This window comes from Coturnix japonica, chromosome 14, assembly GCF_054131305.1.
Source record: "Coturnix japonica strain WE chromosome 14, WE-NBRP24, whole genome shotgun sequence".
Taxonomy (NCBI): Eukaryota; Metazoa; Chordata; class Aves; order Galliformes; family Phasianidae; genus Coturnix; species Coturnix japonica.
In genome coordinates, this window is record NC_140676.1 from 15,595,031 (window position 1) to 15,619,034 (window position 24,004).

Sequence of the window (24,004 nt, forward strand, 5' to 3'; positions counted from 1 at the left end):
GGTATTTTAAGAATAACAGTAGCTGAAAGATGAAAACTCAAGTCACAGCTAATCTTAACACTTGGATACCTGTGCTTTGGAAGGTTACTTAAAGTACAGAAGAACTAACTAATAACATTACTACAGGCTCTTTGCTAAGAAGGACTACAGACTAGGTAACAAATCCAGTACTAGGTAACAGAAAAATAGACAAAGCTGCAGTAAGCAATTTTATTTTTGGACTGAAGTCGAACTTCTTCCCATTCAAAATGCTACCAATAGCACCTGTACCGAAGCACAAGCAAATGAAACCAACTTGTATGCTCCAGTATGAAGTACTGGATTCGATGATCAAAGTCACTGAATGCACAATCAGGGCTTTTGTTGTTGCTGTTTTTTTGGGGGTTTTTTTTGTTTGTTTTTTTTAAACAAGACATGTAGATTCACCATCAGCTTGAAATCAGGCCCTTAAAAAGACCTCAAAACCTACAGGAAACCTTTGCAGCACCTGTTTAAAAAGCAAGAAGAATCATTCAGGTTTTTCCACTCTCCCCAACACTTCAAGAGCTCCACTGATGTTAAAGTCATCATTGCGATCTGTCCTCAAAAATAAGATGCTACAGATGCAGTCAGAAACTACACGTAATGCAGCTTAACTGCCAGCTGTCCTTAAAAGGGATGTGCCTTCTCAGCCCATGTATTCCCAGACATTTCTTGCAGTGGATTTAATACACTGGAAAAACCACCAAAAAAACCCAGCCCTACAAACTGTAAACACACACCATCCATCGCAGTCCTATAACAAATTGCTTAGCTTCCTGATTCAGCAAAGCCCAACCAACAGCTTGGAAGAAAGAGAGACATTAGGCCAGTGATCCAAAGTGATGGGCCTTTTTCACTTGCTTTTCCTTGACCCCAAGCAAAGCAGGACTGAGGGCACAGTATCTACACAAGCAGTAGAGCCACCAGATGCATTTCACGCCACTTGAATGCTGAGGAAAGTAGCAGAAGGAACAGGTGTGGTGTCAAACCATTGTAATGTATCTGATCCAGTGATCTGCTCCCAGAAGAGGGCACTCCAGTTTCTGCTACTCTGACTTCCATCTTCAGCTGCTAAACCTTGCTCCCTCCCCTGGACCAGCTCTGCAAGTCACCTGACTGTATAGTAAACATATTCCATTCAGTAATCCAGCTGGAAACAGAACAGAACAAAACCCAGCCCTCCCTCTTGGCTAAGCTTCCACTTGAATCAACTCAGCACAGCATCAGACACCACAAACAATGCAAGAAAGCCTGACTAAGTGCCCAGCAGAGTGAGAGGCTTTTGGTACAACCAGAAAGGCTCAGAAGAACAAAACCGTGTGACCATTTCTGGCAGCAGCAGCAGCAATATGTGTATTTTTGCAGCACATGGCTTGACAAGCTGATAATCAAACGGGCTGCCACCAGAAACCATCAAACCATCCCACTTCACATTCCCACCATCTCTTCCACACTAACCCCAGCTCTCATTTGTCCCTGAAGTAAAGTACATCAGGATGCTATGTTAGGCCAAAAGCTAACCCGGAGAAAAAGTTGTCTGTCTGGGCAGCCTTTCAAGCAGTGGGCAGCTATTAGATCAGCACAGGGAACAAAAGGCTGAGTTCCTCAGGCCAGCTGTGCTTGAGCAAGCAGTCACAAGCAACTGCTCTCAAATGAAAGCAGTAAATTGGGTTAGAGGACAACAGAGTCTCACGGGATCTAACATGGGAGAGCGCAGAAGGGAGGGGACAAAGGCATCTTAACCTTCTTTTGACTATTTGAGCAAACTGAAATTAATAAAACACAACCTTTGTTGAAGAAGTATGTCTGACCTCAAATCAGAATCTAAACCTCAAGGAGATTAACTAATATGCTTAACTTGGCAAAGAACAGGATTTCTTAATGCAGTCTTATTTATTGGTAACAGATAAACAAGCCATTTGTGTAACAATCCAGGAATCAGACTATTCAGAAATGTCACAGCAGTAAAGGCAAAGCACAGAACAATTCATACAGCACACTGCTACATTTTATTGTGTTTGACACCACTGTAAAATCTATTTTTAAAGAAATCAAGGGGTTTCAAAAGAGAGAGAAAATCATACATCAAATTACACTTATGCCAAGTAACTTCAGCAGCACCAACACATGCAAAGGTTAAATAGTTACTTAAGAACAAGATACAACAAAGAACTTCCTGACACTACCCCTCCACCTTTCCTCCACACTGTTTATTGCCCATTAACAGATATCAAACTGAAACACACATCATTTTCACTCAGATTTTCCACCTACCGGGACTGTCTTTGGCAACAAGACCTTTGGAAAAGTCACTCGGTGTAGGAGACGTCCGACTGTCCCTTTTGGCTGCATCAAGGTTGTTACAATATTCCCACCTCTTCTGCTGAAGTTCCTGAAGCCAGTAGGTCATATCCTGACGGGTTGCAGCCTGCAGCACAGAGAAGCAGAGCAGTAATGAGATCAGTCCATCTCTGGTCTCTGAATCTGCTAATTCCAAGCACAATACAGAAAGCAACATCTCTTAGCTGGTCTGCAAATTATGATTATCCCAATCAAGGATGATCTAAAGGAAATAATCACTAATGGACTCAACACATGCTGTGCACGTACCCTGACTTCCATACCAAATCCACCTTCCCATAGCAGTTGCAAGCAGGTTTTTTTTCCTCCAGTATCAGACTCAAGCATTAGCGAACACAGCAGAGTGCTACATCTCATATATAAAGCACTGTTGGTAACACAGCAGAGTGCTACATCTCATATATAAAGCACTGTTGGTAACACAGCAGAGTGCTACATCTCATATATAAAGCACTGTTGGTAACACAGCAGAGTGCTACATTTCACATACAAAGCACTTTCAGACACAACTACAATTCCACATCACAGAAAAAGCCCCATGCACAGAAAAATTCCTGTTCTCCTTACTTCGTTTTCTTTGCAACCATCAGAAAGCAACAACATAAGAAGGTGCTGTGATGCCACCTTCTTTTGTAACTAAACCTACTCACTGCGTTAGTTGATGGTACCATCATCACCTTCTATAGGGAGGGTGTATTAATAATACATACAAACATTTAATCTACAAGCCTACATTCACCATAATGACACAGATCAAACATCTTTAAGCTTCAGCCTGAATCACATCTGCAGGAGTCATGTCAAAATGTGTCAAATCATGGCCTACAGATACCAGTAAGAGACTCAATGATGGCAAATGACACTGCAGGTGCCTCCCTCAAGAGTTATTTTTGTTACAAAATATACACTCAACATCCAATCTAGAACAAACACTCCACAGTGGTAATATGGCATGTTGAGGAGTACAAAGTTAACACTGTGAACAGACACTCGCCTGAGTCCTTAGGCCTGTACGGGACACAGTGTAGCAGCAAACACTGGTGGTAGGCAGATGGTAGGACTGGATGGTCTTGGAGGTCTTTTCTAACCTTGGTGATCCTATGGCCCTAAGCACACACAGGGCTCAGCTTTCAGCTCATCTTTCTCCTAACTGCTCCCCAAGGGCCTGGTGGCATTACTAATAAAAAAAACCACTGCCTGGGCAAATGGCTGTTTGAGCTTCAGACAAACTTCATTTCTAGAAGCTTCCTATTCTGTTCAATACAACTGAAAAGGACGCCTACGTAGGGCAGAGCTGCAAAAGAGTGAAGGTGCCATTTCCTCTGCACAGAAATACCTTAAGTGCTGGTTAGAAAATCAAAATAGTAATTCCTGGAGCTGATGCTGCAGATCTTCTCAGCAGATCAAAGGCACAACACAGCACAAAATGTGGGAATCTGAGCAAGTAAGCACAAATATCACAAACCAAGCAGTGAAATAAACCAGTGACACAAGAGGACACTGCAGGTTCACCTCCCTCGGTATGACGTAGGTGTAAGCAACACACACCTGCTCCAGAACAGAACTTCAGTCTATTTAGTCTTCCCTGCTCACAGGCACCCAGGGGGAAAAAGTATTTGCCTTAAAGAAGAGAGGGGAAAAAAACCAGTTTAAATGTGTCTGTGAGGCCTGCCAGGAAGTGTCAGAGAATCAGAACACTGCTCAGCCAACACACACAGACGTCATGGGCACTTCTGGAGTGACCGGCACAGTAGGACCTACACAACCCACACACCCAGCTGCACTCTGCAAAGCATACGTGCTTCCCTTCCACCTCCAGCACCAAAGGATTTCCTCTGGAGGTTCACCCAGCAGCAAGTGTCCATTTCCAGTACAGCTGAGAACCTATACTTCCTTTAGAATTGCACACAGGCCTTGCCCACTTTACCGTGCTCGAGCTCAAGCAAACCACTGAGTCCTCAAAGAGCTTCCACTAACACAGGATGCAACACGTAGGTGGTTCTCTCCACTACCACAACATCGCTAATGAGGCAACACAACGTATACCTACAATTAACTCCTGACCATGACTAGTTCAACCTAATGAGTCCCGCTAACATCCCGTACCATTACCCACTTGCTAATGCTGCTTAGTAAAACCAAATTCATTTCCTTGGAGCTGCGGGCTTGCTGTTGCTTTCCAGTTCCCATTTACACCTGTTCTCTGTTAGACAGCAAATACAAACCCTATTAAGCGATGGCACTGACACACGGGGCTCAGCAGGCACAGTCCTGCAGTGTAAAACAGGACCACAGTGCACCCTGAGTCTCACCCTCTCTGTTTTAAGTCATCTTCTCCAAGGCTCTGTCACCCTGCTGCTGCTGCAGCCCACTTGTTGCTTGACCTTCCTTCCTCCAAATACACGGCCTTCCTTTTCTTTGTTATGGAGATTTCTGCTTCCTTTGAACACTTTTGGCTGAGTTTTATGCAGATATCTTAATTATTTACTTTACAAGTTAAAGAATTATAAGAGAATCCTCCTGTTAAGATGGCCTCCTGTTTCAATAAAATTGTCTTTAAAGATCATATTGTTTGAAATTGACAAGATATTTTTCTTTCCAAACATCAAATGGAAGGCAAGTTTCCTTCTTCCCCTCCTCCTAAACAAACAACAGGGAAACCTGCAAACACTTAAACACAGCCATTCCATAAACACTTAAACACAGCCATTCCATAAACAATTAAACACAGCCATTCCATAAACACTTAAACAGCCATTCCATAAACACTTAAACACAGCCATTCCATAAACACTTAAACACAGCCATTCCATAAACACTTAAACACAGCCATTTCACCTGTCAGAGAAGGGAACTCTCCCACACCTGCCTCATTTTCATGGCTTCTCTCAGCATTTGGCTGCTGGTCACCATCTGAGACAGAACATGCAACCAAGAGCCACACCGACCAGCCCTGGCAAGGAACCTCCAGTTGTACTCAACTACTGTGTGGCTCTTCAATGAGACAGAGCCACAGCAGGCAGTGACATTTCAAGGGAGGCATCTTTTACAGGAAGAAAACCACCATAAACAGAATATAAGGAAGGATGCAGTAAACGTCACCTCCGTACAACATAACACATCTGTATCTGCAAGATGACACCCATTAGTTTTGACAGGGTGATACCCTCACAACAGAACAGGTCCTGAAACAACGTAAAGAGAGTTCACATCTTAGAGATGTACGAGGCCTCAGACTTACAAGATTGTCATCTGAACTGGAACTGTCAACTGAACTGGGGCCTGACAAGGAACTGCTATTGCCAACTCACAGGTAGCAGCAGCAGAAGGGAAGGTAACTAATGAGAGACACAGTTCTGGCTGTTTTTCAACAGAAATGATGGAAAATGGTTATCATTTACTTAAAACCCTCTGCTCCACATTGCATGAAGGATGCTGCAGGACCTGCCTTCTTCCAGGGCATACATAACACAAACAGCCTACAACAGGCTACTATAGCTCGTAACATCACAAACGGTGCATGAGCGCTCTGTTATTAATCACTGCTTTAAAGATTACTGATAAACTGGAGCAGAAGCTCCCAACTCGCTCTAGTTTCACTGAATTTGGTGTCTGATCCTTTCAAGGGCTTGGGTTACAAAATGCACTGCATGGAATATCAACTACTTGGTCACTAAATCTCCAGAAGGTTGCTGGTTTATCTCCTTAATTAGTCTGTGTCGTTGCCTCCAACTCACCCCTCTCCCCACAGAACTCAACCATGTGAGCAGACACAGAGCATCACCCCACATTAGTGTTTCATTGCTTCAGGAGCAAGTGAACAACGCCAGTGGCCACAACAGACACTACTTTACAAATGAGGTTAGGAACAAAACTTGCTTCAATTCAACTTGCTTCAATCAGGCTACAGAACAAGATTGCTTTTTTGTCAGACTGCTATCAAACTGAGGAACAAACCACAAGCATATCACACTGTCCTCAGTTCCCACTAAATCACAAAGACTGAGCAATCCAGATGATGAAATCACTGCATTAACAAAAAAATGAGGCATTATGAAGAAATAATGCATTCCTGAACAGCACCATCACTGCAATCTGGAATTCCAGTTGCTTATTTCTTACTGCTCTTCTCAGCTGAGAAGACACTGAATGAGAAAGAGCAGATCATGAGATCTGGAAATTCTGAACAAGCAGCAAATTGAGGAAAATAAGGCATGTGAGTTAGAGGGCGAAGGCAACATTTCATTTGATTTTCTCCCTCGTGCTCTGTGTGCAATGTTTTCTTCATAAATGAAACCACATTTGTTTTCAACAGGGACTGGATCAGACGGTGGTTTGTTTTTCCTATCCCAAATTCATTCCTATTTCTAGCCAACTTAGCTACGGTGTACTTTTATAGGCCCTCAAGATCTACCATGTTGGGTAGAAGAAAATTACTTCCAGCCCCCAAAGCTAAGGCTTTGGATTCACCCCTGGTGAACCACACAGCTGCTGAAGGCCAGTTGGCCCCTAACATCTCTCACATTTTATCCTTGTTCCTTATTTATTATGTAAGTGCTTATGATGTGATACCATTTTTAAAGGCAACCACTTGGCTCCTTCAAGGCAAGTGTTGAAACAATATAAGGGGTAGAAGAGGCAAAATTACTTCTGCATGTTACGCAACTGACCTTGGCTTTTCTCTGTCTCCATAAGGGAAACGCAGAGAGCTTCAACTCACAGCAGTTCTTTCCCAAAGAGTACAGCAAGAAACCATCAAGGAAAGGAAGGGCAGAGTAATGTCCCAGACTAAAAGGTACCACAAGAACAACATTAAAAAGGAAACCTCCTGTTGCTTACACTTGTGCACAACAGCTGAGGCCAATGTGAGCCCTGTGCCTGGGGCTGCTGCTGCAGCACTGTTGCACACGGGTTACTCATGGCACTATGTGCCTTCTTGGAGATTTCCATAGCAAAATAAATAACAGAAATCACTCAATAGCAGCTAAAGAACAAACCAACCAACCCCTACACCAAGTCTGCTGCTTTTACTTCTGCAAGATGAACGCTCAGAGTGATGTGTGGGCTCACAGAAAGGGACAAACACTTTGATTATGGCTATAGGACAAAAAAACAAGTTGTTTTTATGAGCCATTACATGCAGAACTGCTGAGTGCATCGCTCGGCTTTACCAGGTATACTTCTGATGATCACCACATTAGTTTTCCAGCTGGATAACTTATTTACTCCTCAGCAAAGCATGTCAATGATTGCTGATTCTGATAAATGCTTACAAGTGCTTACAATTTGGGGAAAAAAACAACTATGCAATCAATCCCATTGTGCCGCGTCAGCAGCTATGATCGTTGTTCAAATCTCTGCTGCTATATGAGCGTATCAGGAAGATCTCATCCAGGCCCCCAAAGGAAGTTCCTCCGTTGGATTTTAACAGTGTTACAGATTGTTTATAACCATGTCCTGGGGAACTTGCTGCAAAGAGAGCAGTTCATGTGAAAGCACACACAGATCTCGCTCCTAGAGCCAAGTGTGTGCATGGAGAGCAACGAGCAGTAATGGATTCACAGGAGCGCTTGTTTCTACTTGTCAACTGGAAGAATTTCTCCACTTACTCTGTGTGTGTGTGTGTATGTGTGTGTCCCCGAGCCACAACCAGAGGAGTCATCCCGCCCGCTGTTTAGTCTGCTGCCGGCGGGATGCACACGATAACGGCCTCCGCTATCAGGAAACATCCTCCCTCCCGTTCCTTCCTCCCAAAGCACAGACGAAGGCTATTGCCACGCACCGGCTGTTCAAAACAAGCGGCGGGCAGCGAGCGGCAGCCCCAGGGCTCCGGCCCCGGCCCGGCTGCGCCCCTCGGGCTCGTTGTCCCGCAGAACCCGCCCAACGCAGCCGGCAGAGCGGGGCCGTTCCGTGCAGGACGGCTCTTGGGGAGCAGCTCGCTAAGGAACAGCTGACACAGCGCCCGGGGCCGCCTGGCACCGCGCACCCACCCCGCGTCTGCCAAGTATCGTTTCTGCTCCCGGAAACCAGCAGCCGAAAGACACGCAGGAAGCCCCGGCTGGGGCCGGGAGGGGCGGCTCCGGGAGCCCCGGCCCGTCCGAGCGCCGCGGGGCCGCGCTGTGCCGCCCAGCCCGGCCTACCTTCAGCACGGCCACGGCGCCGCCCGGCCCGTGCACCTCGAAGGCGGCCGCCTCGTCCCCCGCGGCGGCTGCGGCGGCCTCGGGCTGGTGGTAGCTGAAGCAGGCGGAGGCGATGTCGATGTGCCCGAGGGGCAGCGCCTCCTGCGGCCCTTTGAAGTAGTAGAGGTAGCAGCGCCGCGGGTCGAAGACGAACCAGCGGCTGCGGAAGCCGCGCAGGGGCCCCTTCCCCGACAGCTTCTGCAGGTACCCGCACAGCTTCGGAGCGCCGGGCCCGGCCTGCTCCACTGCCGGGCCCTCGTCCCCCTCCGAGCCCGCCGGCATCGCCTCGCCCCGCCGCCGCCGCGCAGGGAGCGGCCGAGCCGCGCCGCCTCACGGGACTTGTAGTGCCCGCCCCGCGGCTGCAGGCGGAGCGGAACGGAACGGAACGGCCGGGCCGAGCTGCGCTGCCGGGATTGAGGCACGGCACGGAGCGGGGAACGGCCCCCGGACGGGAAATGAGCGCCAACACCGCTGCCGTGCCACGCCCCTTTGGCCGCTGTGTGCCTCGTACTGTGCTGTGACCGGGCTCGGCAGTTGTGCGACCACATTAGAAAGTATTTGTCACAGCGTGTATGGCCTGCAGTCAGCTCCGGCCCTTCTCTCGCCTTGCGTGGGGAGCAATCTCACATCGGGGCTCTCCAGCTCTGCAGCTGTAATGGAAGGAACGCTGCTGCCAGCAGCACACACCTCTGTGCAACACACCTCACACTCAGTGAACCCTCACCCCTCTGCCCATTGACAGGCCTGTTGAATTCCACCCCAGATGCTATTATTTATGGCAAAAAACCTACAGAGCACACAGGCAGCAATAGGGAAAAAGCTGCAGCTCACAGGTTTTAGGTGTGTGATGATTCCAGGCTGAACTGTGCCTGTTGTTCTGTTTCTCTGAACCCCTTGTCCCATTTTGGACTGCAGGGGACTTCCACTGTTAATAAAGAACCTCTGTAACACTCACAGTGAAGAGCTCACAGTACACATTGCATGTAATACTTAAAGCTGGAATCAACAGCCTGAATTTTTACAAATAAAAACATCAACATCAAACAAATAATGAAAGAAAAATGATGCTGAGCTTTTGGAACAGGTTCAGAGGGGGTCACAAGGACTCCCAGGGGTTGGAGCATCTCTCCTATGAAGAAAAGTGGAGAGAGCTGGACTTGTTTAGCTTGAGAAGGGAGGACACCACAAAAGGTTTGGTGTCAGTGTAGGTGTTGCAGTGGCTGGAGCTGCTGTTTGCAGTGGTGTTTTTGTAAGGACTGTGCTATGTATGAACTGAGTTCTGCCAGTTTGGAAGTTCTCCAAGTATCCAGAAGTCCTAAATTTTCAGAAGTTTCCTACTCTGTTTTTTAAATCCCTTAATTTTTTTTTTTTCCCAGTAAAAAATAACTATGTCATATACCAGACAACATTTTCATCCTCTACTATAGGATATAAAGGGTATAAAGAACCTGAATATTCAGCATGGTTGTCCTTGGGTTCCACTTGGATGTTGCTGTAAGGGATTGCAGTTCTCGTCTCTGGATTTCACCTACTGATAAGAAATGTTTCAAGTGAGGAAACAGGCAGCGTTCTGCCAGCAGATGAAGCTGCTACATTACAGAACTCAAGGCATGTAAGTCTTCCCAGTCAATTCCCACAACAAGAAGCGTGACGCACCAAAAGATTAAATGTTGCAAATTAGGGCCAGGCACTTTTATTTTCTATTTCTCAGACTAGAAAGTCTGATTCTGTTCTGTTCAAAGCTGGGAGGTTTTTTGGAAACGTGGAAAATAAGCAGGGCTGATCCTGCTTAGGAGTGACCCTGACAAGTTGGGTTTCTCGCTTACATTCTGCACAGTGTATTCCTCTCCAAACACAAAGCATTCATGTTCTTCTCATAGCATCATTCTCCTTCTCAGCAGGTTTGTGCCAGAACACAAATTACAAGTGGGAAACACCAGATCCCCACCGATCAATAATCCTCTCTCCCAGCAACTCACAGAATTAATTCGTAAGCCCACAAAACTTTTGCTCTCAGTACTTCTCCTTTTTCAGCTTGCTGCTCAGCTTCCTTACAACACACAAAGCAGGAGAATCCCCTATTTTTTACAGCTGATTCATGTAAACAAGTTCCCCTTCCTGGGGACATCGGTTCCCTATTTGGTATATAACCTTTTTCGAAACAGATCAGATGGGGAATGGTAAATAACAGGAGCACATTTCTAAACTGCTGCAGGAAACATGCATGGAAACAACACTTGCCCTTCTTCTTCCTTTCAGGTCCTAATGTTTGAATGCACGAGTGGGACAGGTAACATTCTGCTGCTAGCAAAAGTCAGGCAAACAAATACAGCTACATCCCAAAGATGGGATTCCCCTCCTGTTGAGAGGTGCTCAGTCCCCTCAAGCCCTGAATTGCACAGTATCAGTCCAAACGTTGAGATACAGGTTAAATTGTTACTTTTATTCTATTCTAATAAAATATTTTGCAAGCCCTGTGTGACTGTTGATGCCAAGACAAACATTTTCAGTCTCCTTTGGGGTGATTGTGTATAGAACTCACACACAACACTACACCATTTTAAAGAGTGAATGGTTTTGGCCTACTGATATTTAAACTCTTTGGAGATCAGGAACCAAAATCTTTCCTAAGCTTTTTATTTAAAAAAAAAACAAAAACACAGGAGACAAACAGGCAAAAGATCCTCCAACTACTGCTTCTGGTAATGCCAGAACCATCCTCCTTCAGCTGCATCACACAGAGTTTCCCTGCCTCTGCAGTGCCCACGAGGAACACCCTGTTACTGCATTTCAAGAACAAATTCTTTCCTTATATACAAACAGGTCAGCCAAGAGCTGCAGGGTCCGTACATTTTAACATGGTAGGATTTCATGCCATTTTCGTTCCCCGGGATCACTCTGTGACCAGTAGGTGGTGCCCCTTTCCTCTTTCACATTCTACCTTTGTGGTTCCTTCTCCAAATGGAAAAAGAGACACAAGCCTTGAATAAACAGGGAAGATTATCTGTATTTTCTGATTCAGCTGGAAAGATCTACTTCAACTTAGCAGTCCCACATAAAAACAGCTGAATGCACAAAGTACCAGATGCATTGCTTTGACTTTCTGTTGCACCGCATCTTATTAAGAACAATATGAAGAAGCAATAATTGCACATTTCAGGGTTGATTTGTAGCCACACATCTGTAACCTGACCCGTAAAGTAACCCACAGAAATTGGTATGCACGTAGAGGAGAATCAACAGAGAGAGACCCCTAATGAATATAAAAGCCAGAAGTACCTCACTGTAGCAATGAACAGGACAATCCAAACACATGTAATTGTTGGCTCCACATAGATCCATCCTGGCTAGAGAACGGTGACAAAGTTTGATGGGAATGTTGTAGATGATGAACAGATGAATTCACTGCACTGCTGACAGAAAGAAAGAAAAAAGATCAATGGGCAAAAGACACAGAAACAGCGAGGCTTCATTATTTCAGCTACTTACTGTGGAGCTTCTTTCCATGTGTAACTCATCTCTGCTTCCCAGTGGATAAGTGACCAGCAAAAAGAAAGACCAGAGTAGATCGTAGGGCAGACTTTAACAAAAGATTTTATGTAATCCTTCTATAATTTTATTCATATTACATGGAAGCACCGTGTGCTACAAGGATTAGTAGAAGTTCTACATGCACTATCTAACAGGGTGAATAATGACATAGTAGGGGCCTGCTTAAGGGAGCTTTTCTTCTTTGTACAGGCAGCTTAAGTCACAGTGGGGTGAAGAGTTTAAAGATGAGCCCAGACATACACTGGAAGGACGTCCAGAATCACTTTTGACCATAAGTCCAATTTTCTTAGAACAAGAAAGGAAATGCTGAAAAGCCATCCTGCAAAACAGGAGCAGAGAGAGAAAACAGAAGACAAAACGTACAATCCATACTGGAGTACTTCATAATTCATACCCATTCCTGGGGTCAGCAGCCTACCTTTGCACTGTCAGAGTGGAGGGAGGAGAATTCCCTGGAACTCTCAGCTGTAGCTGCATGCTCAGTTTAATCCACACATGGATTATATGCCACAGCTGAGAAGTCTCTTTGCTCCAGCTTCCTTCTTGCAGTACTGGCAGAACAGCAGGTGTTGATGTCGAGCAAATCTTGCAGTGTTTAAACGTTAGCTGTAAGAATTCCATCCCAAATGCTTAAGAAAAGACATTTTCTTCTGATGTGGACCATGTGAGGCTTACAGATATTAGTTAGAAGTTACAGCAGATGGTCACATGAGCTATTTGCTAATCAGTGTTGTTCAAAGCTTTTTCACTCTTACCTTACCACGGGGCCACCCCTTTTCAAGAAAGAAACTGAGTGTTCTAGCAAAGGGAAAACACATTTCTCAAGGCCGAGCGGGATCAAAAGAAATTAAAGATGAGAAACTGAAAGACATTTACATGTGCTTTAAATAAGAATCTGTAATTGAAAAGCTTATCTAAAAGTACACAGACTTAGGCAGAACCTTTGGTCTTGGGCACAGGCTACACTGGCCATAAGAAAACTATTTTGCAGGATATGTATTTGTTTGTTTCTGTTCAAGACAAACATCACCAGGGAAGCTTTTCCTATAGGTTTCTGTTTTGGAACTTTGGCTCTGGAAAGAGACAGGAAGCATGAGAAAATTCAAGGGAATACAGAATGAAGAGTAAGTCACATCACTCACATCTGGACCCAAACAAAACTCAGCTCCTTTCCAAGACTACCAAAACACAATGTGATCTGAGAAAATGCAAGGGGAAAATTATCCCATCGTATGCAGACAGCTGGTCTCCAGTACCCATTTCTGCTGGCAGTGTGAGCCAAACTTTACAACAGAACATTGTCTGTATTGGGTTTACCAGGCCATGGCAAACAGGTTTTCTGGCCCTGCTACATTAGTATCAATAGAAATTCAGCCTACTTATAGAAAGAGAGATCTTTATCTTAGAAGATGTAAAATATAGATGATTGAGATAGGGGAATGCTAGTCCTTAAAGACTAAGCTATGGTTTTACGTTCAGAATTGCTCCAAGAACAATTAGATTTATCAAAGACCAATGTTTTCCGCTCTGTCCACCTCAAATCCTAACAACCCTTTGCAGCATCACTTTATATAACGCCAGCAATACCAGATGTAAAACAAAGCTTATGCTTCACAGAACATACTGCATATTGATATGTCATCAGCCTGAGGGCAGCTGGCTTACAGCTAGCAATAATGCATTCTTAGCATGTGTTCCTATTACCCTTTACGATATATATGAACTCATCACAAAGTTGGTGGAATATGCAACTTATTGAAGCAGTGAATGGCTTTAGCAATCAAACTTTTATCTGGAATCTTTTGATGGTTTACCCAAGTTAACTGCAAGCAGTTATCAGATAGATACTCCATCACAATGCGGCTGTGTACTGGCATAAATGAATTATTTGCTTAATGTGAGATGTAGACATATAAGCTGCTCTTCCAAATGCTATTTCACTAAGAATGAATTAATGAACAATCGGTTTCTTCTGAGAAGTGAAAGAAGATGAAATAGATGCACTCTGATTTCATGGGGTTTCTTGTAGACTACCACCTTTCCTTTTTGTCAGACTTTCATTGGGAGCACTAAAAAGTGTAAATTAAGGACTGCTTGATGTGGACTCACAGGCCAGCCAGAAACTCCTTCCACACATCACAGGTGGTTGTAAGTCAAAGCTGGTAGCAACAAAAATCCAGTCTTCCATGGTGAGCCAAGAAAAATCATTAAGTTTTAATTAAAAAGGAGACAACATCATTTAATTAACTCAAGAGGAAACTTGTAGCCAGCAATATCACCACAGTATCACAATTAGCAAGAATATTAAAAGGAGACAGAAAGCAAATCACAGACAAATCTTGATGCAAACCACCACCAGAATCGCCTTTTCCTCCTGACCTTATAAAGGATTTTCAAGCTGAAAAATGAGTTTAGAAAATGGCTACCTCAGCAGTCACAGAGGTGATTGAAGGTCCTGCCTCAAGGAGGGATAAATCTATCAGTAGATAACTGGGGACGTGTCCTTGACTCTTTTTCCTCTGCCTACACTTTGTTATCTTCCCCTTGTTAGTGGGACGTAAAATGGAGATTAATAAGAACCAACATCACAAAGATTTACACTTATTTTGTAAATCATTAGGTTCGACAGGGGTAGATCAGCTACCAACTCAAAAAAGCCATCTGTGTTATCTAACTTATGTAAATAGGAGAGGGAAAGCAGGGAGGTTTTGTAGGACATTGAGTCAGGATTTTGGAGTTTCACCATAGGATTCATAAGACTCTCAGCTTTGCTTTACTAAGACAAGCCTAGAATTTTTCTAGGATTTTTTAGCACAAGAGGTTTATTTTTCCCTGCAAAAATTAGAAATTCTAATACGCCATCAATAGATCCACAGCTCATCTGCTTCTCTTGCACAGTTATAATTTTCAAAGAAAGCACACTGAACACAGTGGACTTTATGACTAAGGCTGTGGATTGGAATAAACTCCAAATTTCTTGGCAGATCTGAAAGACCCGAAGCCAGACTTACTGCAGAGAGTTTGTGCCAAATCTGGATGTGGTAGGACAGTCCAGCCAAGACTGGCATTGTTTTTCATGGTCTTTAAACTCGCATGGGGCCTGGTGTGGCTGTGTTGCAAGAGAAAGGTTGTCTTCTCTGGCCTGACTCTGGAAGTTCGAGCCTTCAGCTTAGGCACTGACATGATGCAGTGGTCAGAGCTGATGGTTTATCTGGGTTCCAGGAAATCCCAAAGGATCCCCCCTTTCCTATCCCAAAAGACAGTGCACATCACTTCACCTGCTGAGGGCTTTGTCTTTAACTTTTTCTTCGATGGGGAAATCACATCTCACCATAGGCTGCCATTTTGCCTCTGGCTTGTAGTGGTGACATCACATCTCATCAGTAGTGATGGTGCAATCCCAGAAACTGCCACCCTCAGCCTCATATCAGTTCAATAGGTCCTGATAAACTTGCACACAATGTTCTTTCTGTTCCTTTGTGAGTATTCAAGGTGAAGGTATATATTTAAAAACAAACCCAAAATACTATACCTTCGTTGAAGAATGACTCTACTTCCTTTCTGATGAAGGGACTGGGAGACAGCTGTGCTTGGAAGATGAACTGACAAGACCATTTATTTGTTATCCCTTTGTTATCCCAAAGGGTGCCTTCCATGTGCTGCTCACTTGCCACATGCTAGTGGAGCCAATTCCCTGCATGAGAAAAAGCATTCCTTGCCCTGTACTCTGTGGTTCCTGCCTGTTTATTGGCTGAGCATATAAATGCAGATGGGAAGAAAGAACCGTGTTCTACTATTCAGAGCTTTTGAGAAAGACAAAGATTCAAAAATCCTCAACGTATTATAATAACATGTTGGAATTCATGGTTAGACAGGAGGTGAACTTCTCCTTAAATGAATGCAATTAAAGCTGTAGTGGGCATAAAATGATACTTGCTTTACACTGGAAATACCTGGTACAGCGATCCGGTGGAACACAGCAAGACCAAAGGTCCATTTCCATAAGCTGCTCAGAAATTCTTCTCTCCTCACTCTTAATTTGGCAGCCAAAGTCTTGCCACTCACAAACTTTGCTTTAACTCCCCACACCCTGCTCCAGCTCCAACACTGAGGTACCTTGCTCCTCAAAGGAACTGATGAGTACCATTTAGACCCTATGCAAACCTGGAAACCCCTGTCTGCAAAGGTGAAATCTGAGTCATGGGACACTCAGCTTTTGCCTAATTTGTGCATGCTAACAGATTTCTAAATCCATTAGTAAAATATATCCAGCTTAGAGCACACTGCTCATTATAGAGGTTGTTACATACGTTTCCTTTACCTCTCCTGGCTGCTGTTATCAAACACTCTGCTTAAATCATCTCTCGTAAGAATCGAAACTATTTTCTCTCACTTTACACACTGCCTCATAAGAAAAGAGACGATAGCAATACCTGCAGTAGATGTATTTTCCACCTCGGATTGTGCCTGCTTATTCATGTTTCTTCAGAAATAACCATTTGTTGAGCACAGTCTCTATCTCAGATGTGATCTGAAGCCTGTCTATACTGCAATCAGCAGGAGCCCTCCTGTTGTTGAGATCAGGCCTTCAAGTTCAGAATTACCACAGCAAGTAAAAGAAACATCCAATTCAAGCTGGCCTTGCTGCACTAATAACCCAGTACACAGTTCTGTGGATTTTCCAATAGAAGAAAAAGACCTTAAGATACACCAACTTTCTTAGGTGCCAATTCTTCTTTCTTTGTTTTCTGCTTGTTTTCTTTTCTTTCCAGCTGGAAGTGGAAAAATACCCAAAGTGAGTCACATGGGACTGAGTCATCCCATCAGTTTGCTATCAAATTCTGCAGAAAGCCGGAGTCTAAAGAACAACCAGAGGAGCAGCAAAGCTTGGAGCTGCTGACATTACGAGGATGCGTGAAATCGCAATGTGGAATATTTACGTTTGCTTATCGTGTCTGGTTTTATCACTGGAAGAAAGATGGTCGCTGAGATCACCACAGGACAGAGGGGAACTTTAAAACATGGAAAGCTTCACTGAACATCCTGGAATTGAGTTTATTTCTGAGAACACTGAGATTACTGCATCCTCTGCTGAGGCTGAGCAAGCAGCCTCACATTTTTCCTGCAGGAGGAATTCCCTCTGAATCTACATTTTTTTAATTACAAACATTTCCTTCTCTTGTGTGGAATCTTACTGTACAAAAAAGCTTCAGGTCCATTTCTCAATAACCAAAATGAGTGCTCTGGTTAAAACCCACGTGTTCTTTTCTCTCAGGGTCTGCTGTCTCACAGTGACAAAGCTGAGCAGGTTACAAAGCAGAAAATCCTTTTCTCTCAAGGGAAAGACATCTGCTGAAAATTAATTCATTTCTAAGCGTCACTGAAGTAACTCAAAATATTAATTACTAAGGCCAGATAATTAATGATCGACATGGGCTTCTGCCAGCACTGTCTTCAGAGTGGTGTGAGGAGCAGCTTGTAAGGACTGGGGACCAGAATTCCATGAGAAACCAAACCTGGCTCAGCAGGATCTGGGCTCTGAGACTGAGCAGAGAACCATCTCCTGCCATGTAAACAGACACTTGGTACCTGCATCCTCACTGCGCTCTTCCTGAAGGACTTTGGTCTTCCTTAATGCCTTCCATCAGCTGCTGTTCTGCCCAGCCCCTTCACACAGCAGCAGCCAGAATCCCTCGCTGTTGGCAGGCTGCTACCTCCACTGATTGCATCTGGGAGAAGTTACAGTAAGGGAGGAGGAGGCTGGACTGCTGCCCAGAATTCTCTAGCAGAATGAAAACATTCTGGCCTACATTTTTAGGCACGTACAGCCTCAACCCGTAGGTGCACAGGACTGGAAAAGAGGGAATACATCAGAGTTTGTACAGCAGGGTTTGTGAGCACAGGCTCAGCAGAGTGCTACAAGACTCACCATGTGTGTGCAAAGCAGAAAAAGACGCGGATTTAAATGGGAATATATTTACATCTTAGGAAACCTGACTGAGAAAAGAACAGAGGAAATGAGTTATCTACTTTGCAGCCTATAGCAAAATGCAGGAGCCTGGTACTGCTGGATTGTCCTCAGTCTTGCAAATTAGGCAGCATAAGTAAAAGGGCAGCAGGGAATTTTAGAGCTCAGACTGTAAAGTCTTTTTACAGACAAGAATGGCAGAACTTCCAGTTAAACAAAGGCAGTCTCATCAGCAACGCTGATGTGCCTGTATTCCCACCACCTCCTGTCTCTTCTTATTACCCAGCAAAGAGAGACTGAGAGTCGCTTTGCATCACCAACACCTCTGCAAGACACCCAGAACTGCAAAACGAGGCAGAGTGAGAAGCAAAGTGTCTGTTTGTCATGTCCTTCACTTCTGACTCAGGCACATCTTTCTAAGGACAACAGCCACCCAACTGCCATCAGTGCTGCCTACATCCAACTTCATTTCCCGTCTGTCCTGACTAAGGTGCTCCGAGCAATAACATGACAAGTTCTTTCCTATCTGCAGTATTTCCCACTCTGCAGATACACAGGTACCAAAAACTCTACACTTGGCATTTTTTACCTTATTGCAGAAAATAATCCTTATCTATTAAAGTTTCTAAGGCGCGTACGTTTCTCATTTCTGCTAAGTGTGAGGGCGCCGCCTGGCGGTGACGCGGCACAAGTGCAGCCGCAGTGCGAGCAAACAAAGACGGACAGCGGGGAAACGGAGGGAGGCGCGATAGTTCCCGTCGGTAAAGGCCGGTACGAGGCAACCAGCCCCATGTAAGGTTACAGCAAAGGGCAGGAGAGAGGGCCAGGAACTGCGGCAAAAGAGCGGCTGCTTCCTCAACGCAGATCCACTCATAGACATGCGAGTCGTTTCCCCTGAAGTCACATCTAAGAGCTTCTTTGCAACGTGAAATGTGTTCTTTCACTTTTAAAGTCCAACTCAGACTCCATGAACCAAAAAGATAAACGAGGTTTAGGACTTCGTACCTGCCATGTTCTGCACCATCTCTCTTTAGATGTGGATAGGTGCACTCCTTCACAATATCCTCCCTTGTTTTTCTCACGGTGCCTCTGTTCACATGGGCGGATGCCTGAGTTAAGCGTCTGAACGCAAGACAAAGCATTGCTTCAGCTGTTACTGAGCGACATTTGGGTCAGCGAGGACCTAAGAAATACACCAAGTACATTCCAGAGCAATGGAGGTGATCCTTTAAGTGGAGGCAGGGATCTAATTGTGGAACAATACACAGTGTCAGGAAGGAAAGAAAATTTTGGCTGATGTAAATTTTAAGATACAGAAGAACACTGCTGCCAAGGGAAACTGAGCTCTGAAATCAATCAAGAGCCTTTTAATAACCCCACCCAGAAACTTGCAACCTGTCGTTTTATGATATAGATTCATAGTGACAGGAAAACACAGCTTGCAAGGATTTATAGATTGAACTTGTCTTGGAAGAAATAGGAAGTCATCAGGCTGATGTTCTGATGAATAGGCAGTAATTTTAACATAATTTCTCAATGCCCGTAACTTGCCAACCGCTTGAATCAACTAATTCATCTAACTTAATCTACTTGAAATAAAGAAGATTGAAGCTTCAATCTCTTCTTACTCAATCAGAACTGAGTATCAGGATTGATTTATGTTACTCACCGAAGGAACTTCAGGCTCCGAGTCCTTTATCTAAGCAGTTACCAGGAGGAGGAAGTAGTAAAACACTATAAATACCACTGACTGAAAATATGATCACTCTAACAAATGTCCAGAATAAATGTTGTTACAGATATAGAAGCTTCATTTTCGTTACATTTAGGTTAAGTTGGTCTGTTATACCTTGGACACCCTACTGCTCAATAAGTGTTTCTTGATGCACGCTATGCCATCCATACCTGCAAACCAAGCTTCAAGCTTACCATCCATTGCAGATTCCAAAGTAGAGAGCGTTGCCATGCCTACAGAAATAGGAAAACGATGAATTTCTATACTTTATCAGTTATTTCCATGAGCGTAACATATTCCAGCCTTGAAAGACTGAAGCTCACAGTGACTGGAATGATGATTAGAATGGAAGTTAATGAGCTTAGCCCACAAATTCTCAAAGCACAACAAAATGCGTCAAAAGTTTTAATAGTTATGACTTTGATACAGAAGCCATGTAAGTGACAAAGCCCTTCTATTGACTGTTAGAACAGTGATACACGTGTGATTGTCTTCAGGCACCAGTACCTGAACAGCACTGGAATTAAAAAGAAGAAGAAATCTAGCTGATTTCCAGCTGGAGAGGAAAGGGAAATATTGAGTTGCATTCATGCACTTTATAGGGAAGATTGCATAGCTGGTTTAGATAGAAAATGTCTTTTTATGTCCTCAGAAATAGTGCTGTGCTTCTTTAACTTCTTTGTGGATTACAGATGGTTGTATTCCTCTATTAAACATTACCAGACCGCAGTACGAGTAAAAGACAAGGCTCCCTTTGAGAATAAGGACACAGTTTCAAAGTTTCTCTTGGGAAGAAATGAATCACATACGCAGCAATCAGATACAAAATGCAAATACTTCAAGTTTCATGAGGACGTGACCATCCATAAAACATCAGTTGAAGGAAAGCACCAAACCCAGCAACTGCCATTTCAGTGCCTGAAGGGCAAACCTGGGATGTGGTTGACTTCAACACTGGGAACTGGATCTTGACTGCTGTTCCTTCATGTAAGATCATTTCCACGCAAGATCCCCAGCTGTACAACACAGTGATAGAGGCATCTCATTATTTAAGGCCCATGCTTGTTTTTTTTCTTGGAGAAGTCACCCAAGCTTTTTTTTTTTTCCCTTCTTTTTTTTTTTTTTTTTTTTTGCTTGTGGGAGCAATGTTAAATATCCATAAATATAAAAACTCTGTGGAAATACCTTTAGTAACATTCTCATTCTGTCTGCTTAAAAAAAAAAAAAAAAAAAAAAAAGAGTAAGCACAACCCAGCAATCAGCCATCTGTGCCAGAGTGCTTGGCCAGCAGTGAAGGTAAAAATGTTCCAAATATCCTGTAAAAAATGATGCCTCTCCCTCTCTGCAGACCAGAATCCTTCCAGTATTTTTTGAGTCCTAAGAAGCCACAAGGAGAGGACAGAAGCCCCCAAAACGCCTGAGATTCGGATAGGCTGGACTGACAAATCATTCTGACAACACCGGCTCACACGCAGCTCTTCAGATTCTTATATGGAAAGTACTGCAAAGGAAACAAAAACATGGAGAGAGATGTAGATATTTATCACTACGTGCAACATTCTCCTTAGAACACACAAAGAAAGGCGTTCCATGAAGATCTCTGCTCTCCTGTTCTCTCTCCTAGTAAGGACATTTGAGAAAGCAAACATTTCCATTGACGCTGAAGTATTTCAAGACAAAATGCATTCCCTATACTAAATTTTACTCCTGAAAGTACCACCATCCTTTATATGTAACCATTAGGAAGATCAAGTGGAAAAGAAGGGATAGATATTAGGATTATAAGACAAGGAGTGACAGCATTTAAAGGATTTCTCATTTTGAAAGCAGATGTAATAATCGCCAACTCTTGCTTTATTAGAAAGCTTGTGATCATTTGGGCAGGGAGATACATTTTACTTTTCAATCATAAGTTGTTGATACAGATATTAATGGACTGATGATAAAACAACCCCATTGCTTTTGAAATGCAGCCACACCATTTGATCTGCAAAAATCTGCTTTTGGACAGTTCTTTACTTAATGTAAGAAATTACCTCTGGAAGCTACTCCAAGTGCAAGGAATGCTAATATTCATACAGAGATTGAACTGACAATGACCCAAAAGCCTCTGGTGCAACCTATTACAACATTAATAAAGGTCTCTTTCTATCTAACAGAGGAAACCAGAATCTGACAGAGCAAAGAGTTGACTTTAACATTCAGTAAGCAGAAGGCCAAACCGAGCTGCTGGTGAATTTCCAATAGTGATGAGGATACAGGATGGTGGCACCTCTTTAAAAACAAAACTTAAGTAGCTTTTTGGTCTTTCAGCATCGCAGTCTCATATCCACAATTCCACAAAATGGAGATGATTCAGCTCCTCACTTCACAACATTATTTTATATTGTGCTCATGTTTTATTGCAGTTGAGCTGCAAGCACCTCTCAAACACGCTGTCCTTATGTGCAAAGAATTGTACTGTGAATTAGATACTGTAATTAAAAGGGCTTGAATTCTGGTTGCAGACTGAGATGGCAAACTTAGTTAAGTCAGAATACTTGCTTGAATCACGAGAAGCTCAATTAGGCTGTCAGTAAGAAAAAATGCTGTTTAGAATAACCCTCACTGTGTAAGAGAGCAATTATGGAAATTCAGAGGTACTGATAATATTTCTCTTATATAAAGAGTTCACTGTACAACAAGATATGCATACAATGAGATACTGACAATATCCTCAGAAAAATTCAGACTTAGTGCAGGAAAGGTGTGGGCAAAAATTGGTGGTGCAGATCTCAAATCTATGAATGTCCTCAGCTTTTAGAATGAGATAAAGCCAGACAGTAAGACTGGAAACCTCACGTCTTTCTGTACTAGAATAAAGCAAGAATGGCTGCTTATTTTCTGATTCACATGTCAACTGCAGAATACAGGTTTATCGTTTACATTGTAAACTGTCTCCTTCTCCAGGACAGTTAAAATCCATGGCTGGACAACTCATTTCTGTTAACAAGTTACCAGCACAGCAAACCTTCTCTCAAGAAGATTCACACATGAAGAGAAACCTCCATCTTCTGAAATTATTTGATTATGGGGCCAAGCAGAGCGCTGGATTAAATCAAGTGTCAGTTGACTTACTTATTAGATATACAGCAAAGCAAAATGTCTCCCAATAGCACTTAGGCTGTTGCACAGCTTTAGGGCTCCTAAGAAGGTCAAACTAGGCAGACAAATCTGATGTTTCTCTTGCTAAGTCCAAGACTATTTTTGTATTTGAGTGTCATTCTGAACTTTGAAAATTAAGCATTTTACTTATAAATTAAGCACCAATTAAAGTGATTTCTTGCTACTGTTTTCTCACTAATGATCTCTTGCCAGTTTGTCACTCGCTCTGATTTTAGACTTCAGGAACCAGATCATCTGCACTTTATAGGAGGTCTTACAGAATGCACAAAAGCTAAGACACAGCTGCTGTCCCTTCAGTTTAGGATAGGACAAGAGTCAGGACATCAGCTGTCACAGGAGGAAAGGCCCACAGAGGTTACAGAATAGCAAATATACAATGACATATTTTTGTTTCCTGTGTTGTTTCTCTGCTTAGGTTTGGCAGCTCCCAGGTGTTACTAATGCCATATTCTTCTCAAGCTTCATTTCAGTTTGTTATAGTATGTTTCACCCTCCAGCCTTCAAATAAGCTTAAACTTCCAGGATGATTTATAAGCCAATTTCCTGTGGAAAATGTAACCGGTCTTGTAGAACAGAACACTTAGATAATGCCAGCTCAGAGTCCAAATGCTTCCATTAAACTACAAGCAGCTTCTAAATGATAACAGTTTTGCGTGAAATAAACCTACTGAAATCAAGTTTTCTGAACCAGCAACTATCATATTATTTATAACTTACGCAAGCTTCCAGAATAACAGTCAAAAACTGCATATACCTTCTTCCCTGGCCAACAACGAGCAGTTTTTCTTCTAGTCTCTGAAAACGTCATCAACACAGCAGCACAAATCAAAACTTGACTGCATTTTTATTTGCTTGACAGCAGCACAAAGCTTGCAAAGGTTGTCTGTAAGAGATTAAACCTCATAAATCAAGATTTGAGGAGTGATGACAGAAGAAAAATAAAAAAAAAAAATCAGTCAACCTAAAATGGGAGAACTTCAGCTTATATCAAGTATAAGCCTGGATCATGGTGTCAAAATTAAT

General features: G+C 43.4%; 2 protein-coding genes across 10 annotated transcripts in view; both read right to left on the minus strand.

Annotated features, from left to right (window-relative positions):
* TBC1D2B (TBC1 domain family member 2B) overlaps positions 1-10,029 on the minus strand; it is a 30,151-nt gene extending 20,122 nt beyond the window's left edge. For 4 of the 6 annotated variants that reach the window (XM_085515779.1, XM_085515777.1, XM_085515778.1 and 1 more), the window contains exons 1-2: positions 8,523-9,598; positions 2,296-2,449 (exon numbers count right to left, since the gene is read on the minus strand). In XM_085515779.1, the coding sequence (XP_085371905.1) occupies positions 2,296-2,449; positions 8,523-8,843 (475 nt within the window). In that variant the 5' untranslated portion in view covers positions 8,844-9,598. Of the gene's footprint in view, positions 1-2,295; positions 2,450-3,930; positions 4,003-8,522; positions 9,599-10,009 lie in introns of those variants that run through there. The other 2 variants (XM_085515781.1, XM_085515780.1) reach the window with 2 other exon arrangements.
* Positions 10,030-20,208: 10,179 nt separating this feature from the next.
* Positions 20,209-24,004, minus strand: part of CIB2 (calcium and integrin binding family member 2) — a 39,926-nt gene continuing 36,130 nt past the window's right edge. For 2 of the 4 annotated variants that reach the window (XM_015872504.3, XM_085515830.1), the window contains one exon: positions 20,209-21,317. In XM_015872504.3, the coding sequence (XP_015727990.1) occupies positions 21,296-21,317 (22 nt within the window). In that variant the 3' untranslated portion in view covers positions 20,209-21,295. Of the gene's footprint in view, positions 21,318-23,735; positions 23,865-24,004 lie in introns of all 4 variants that reach the window. The other 2 variants (XR_014934423.1, XR_014934424.1) reach the window with 2 other exon arrangements.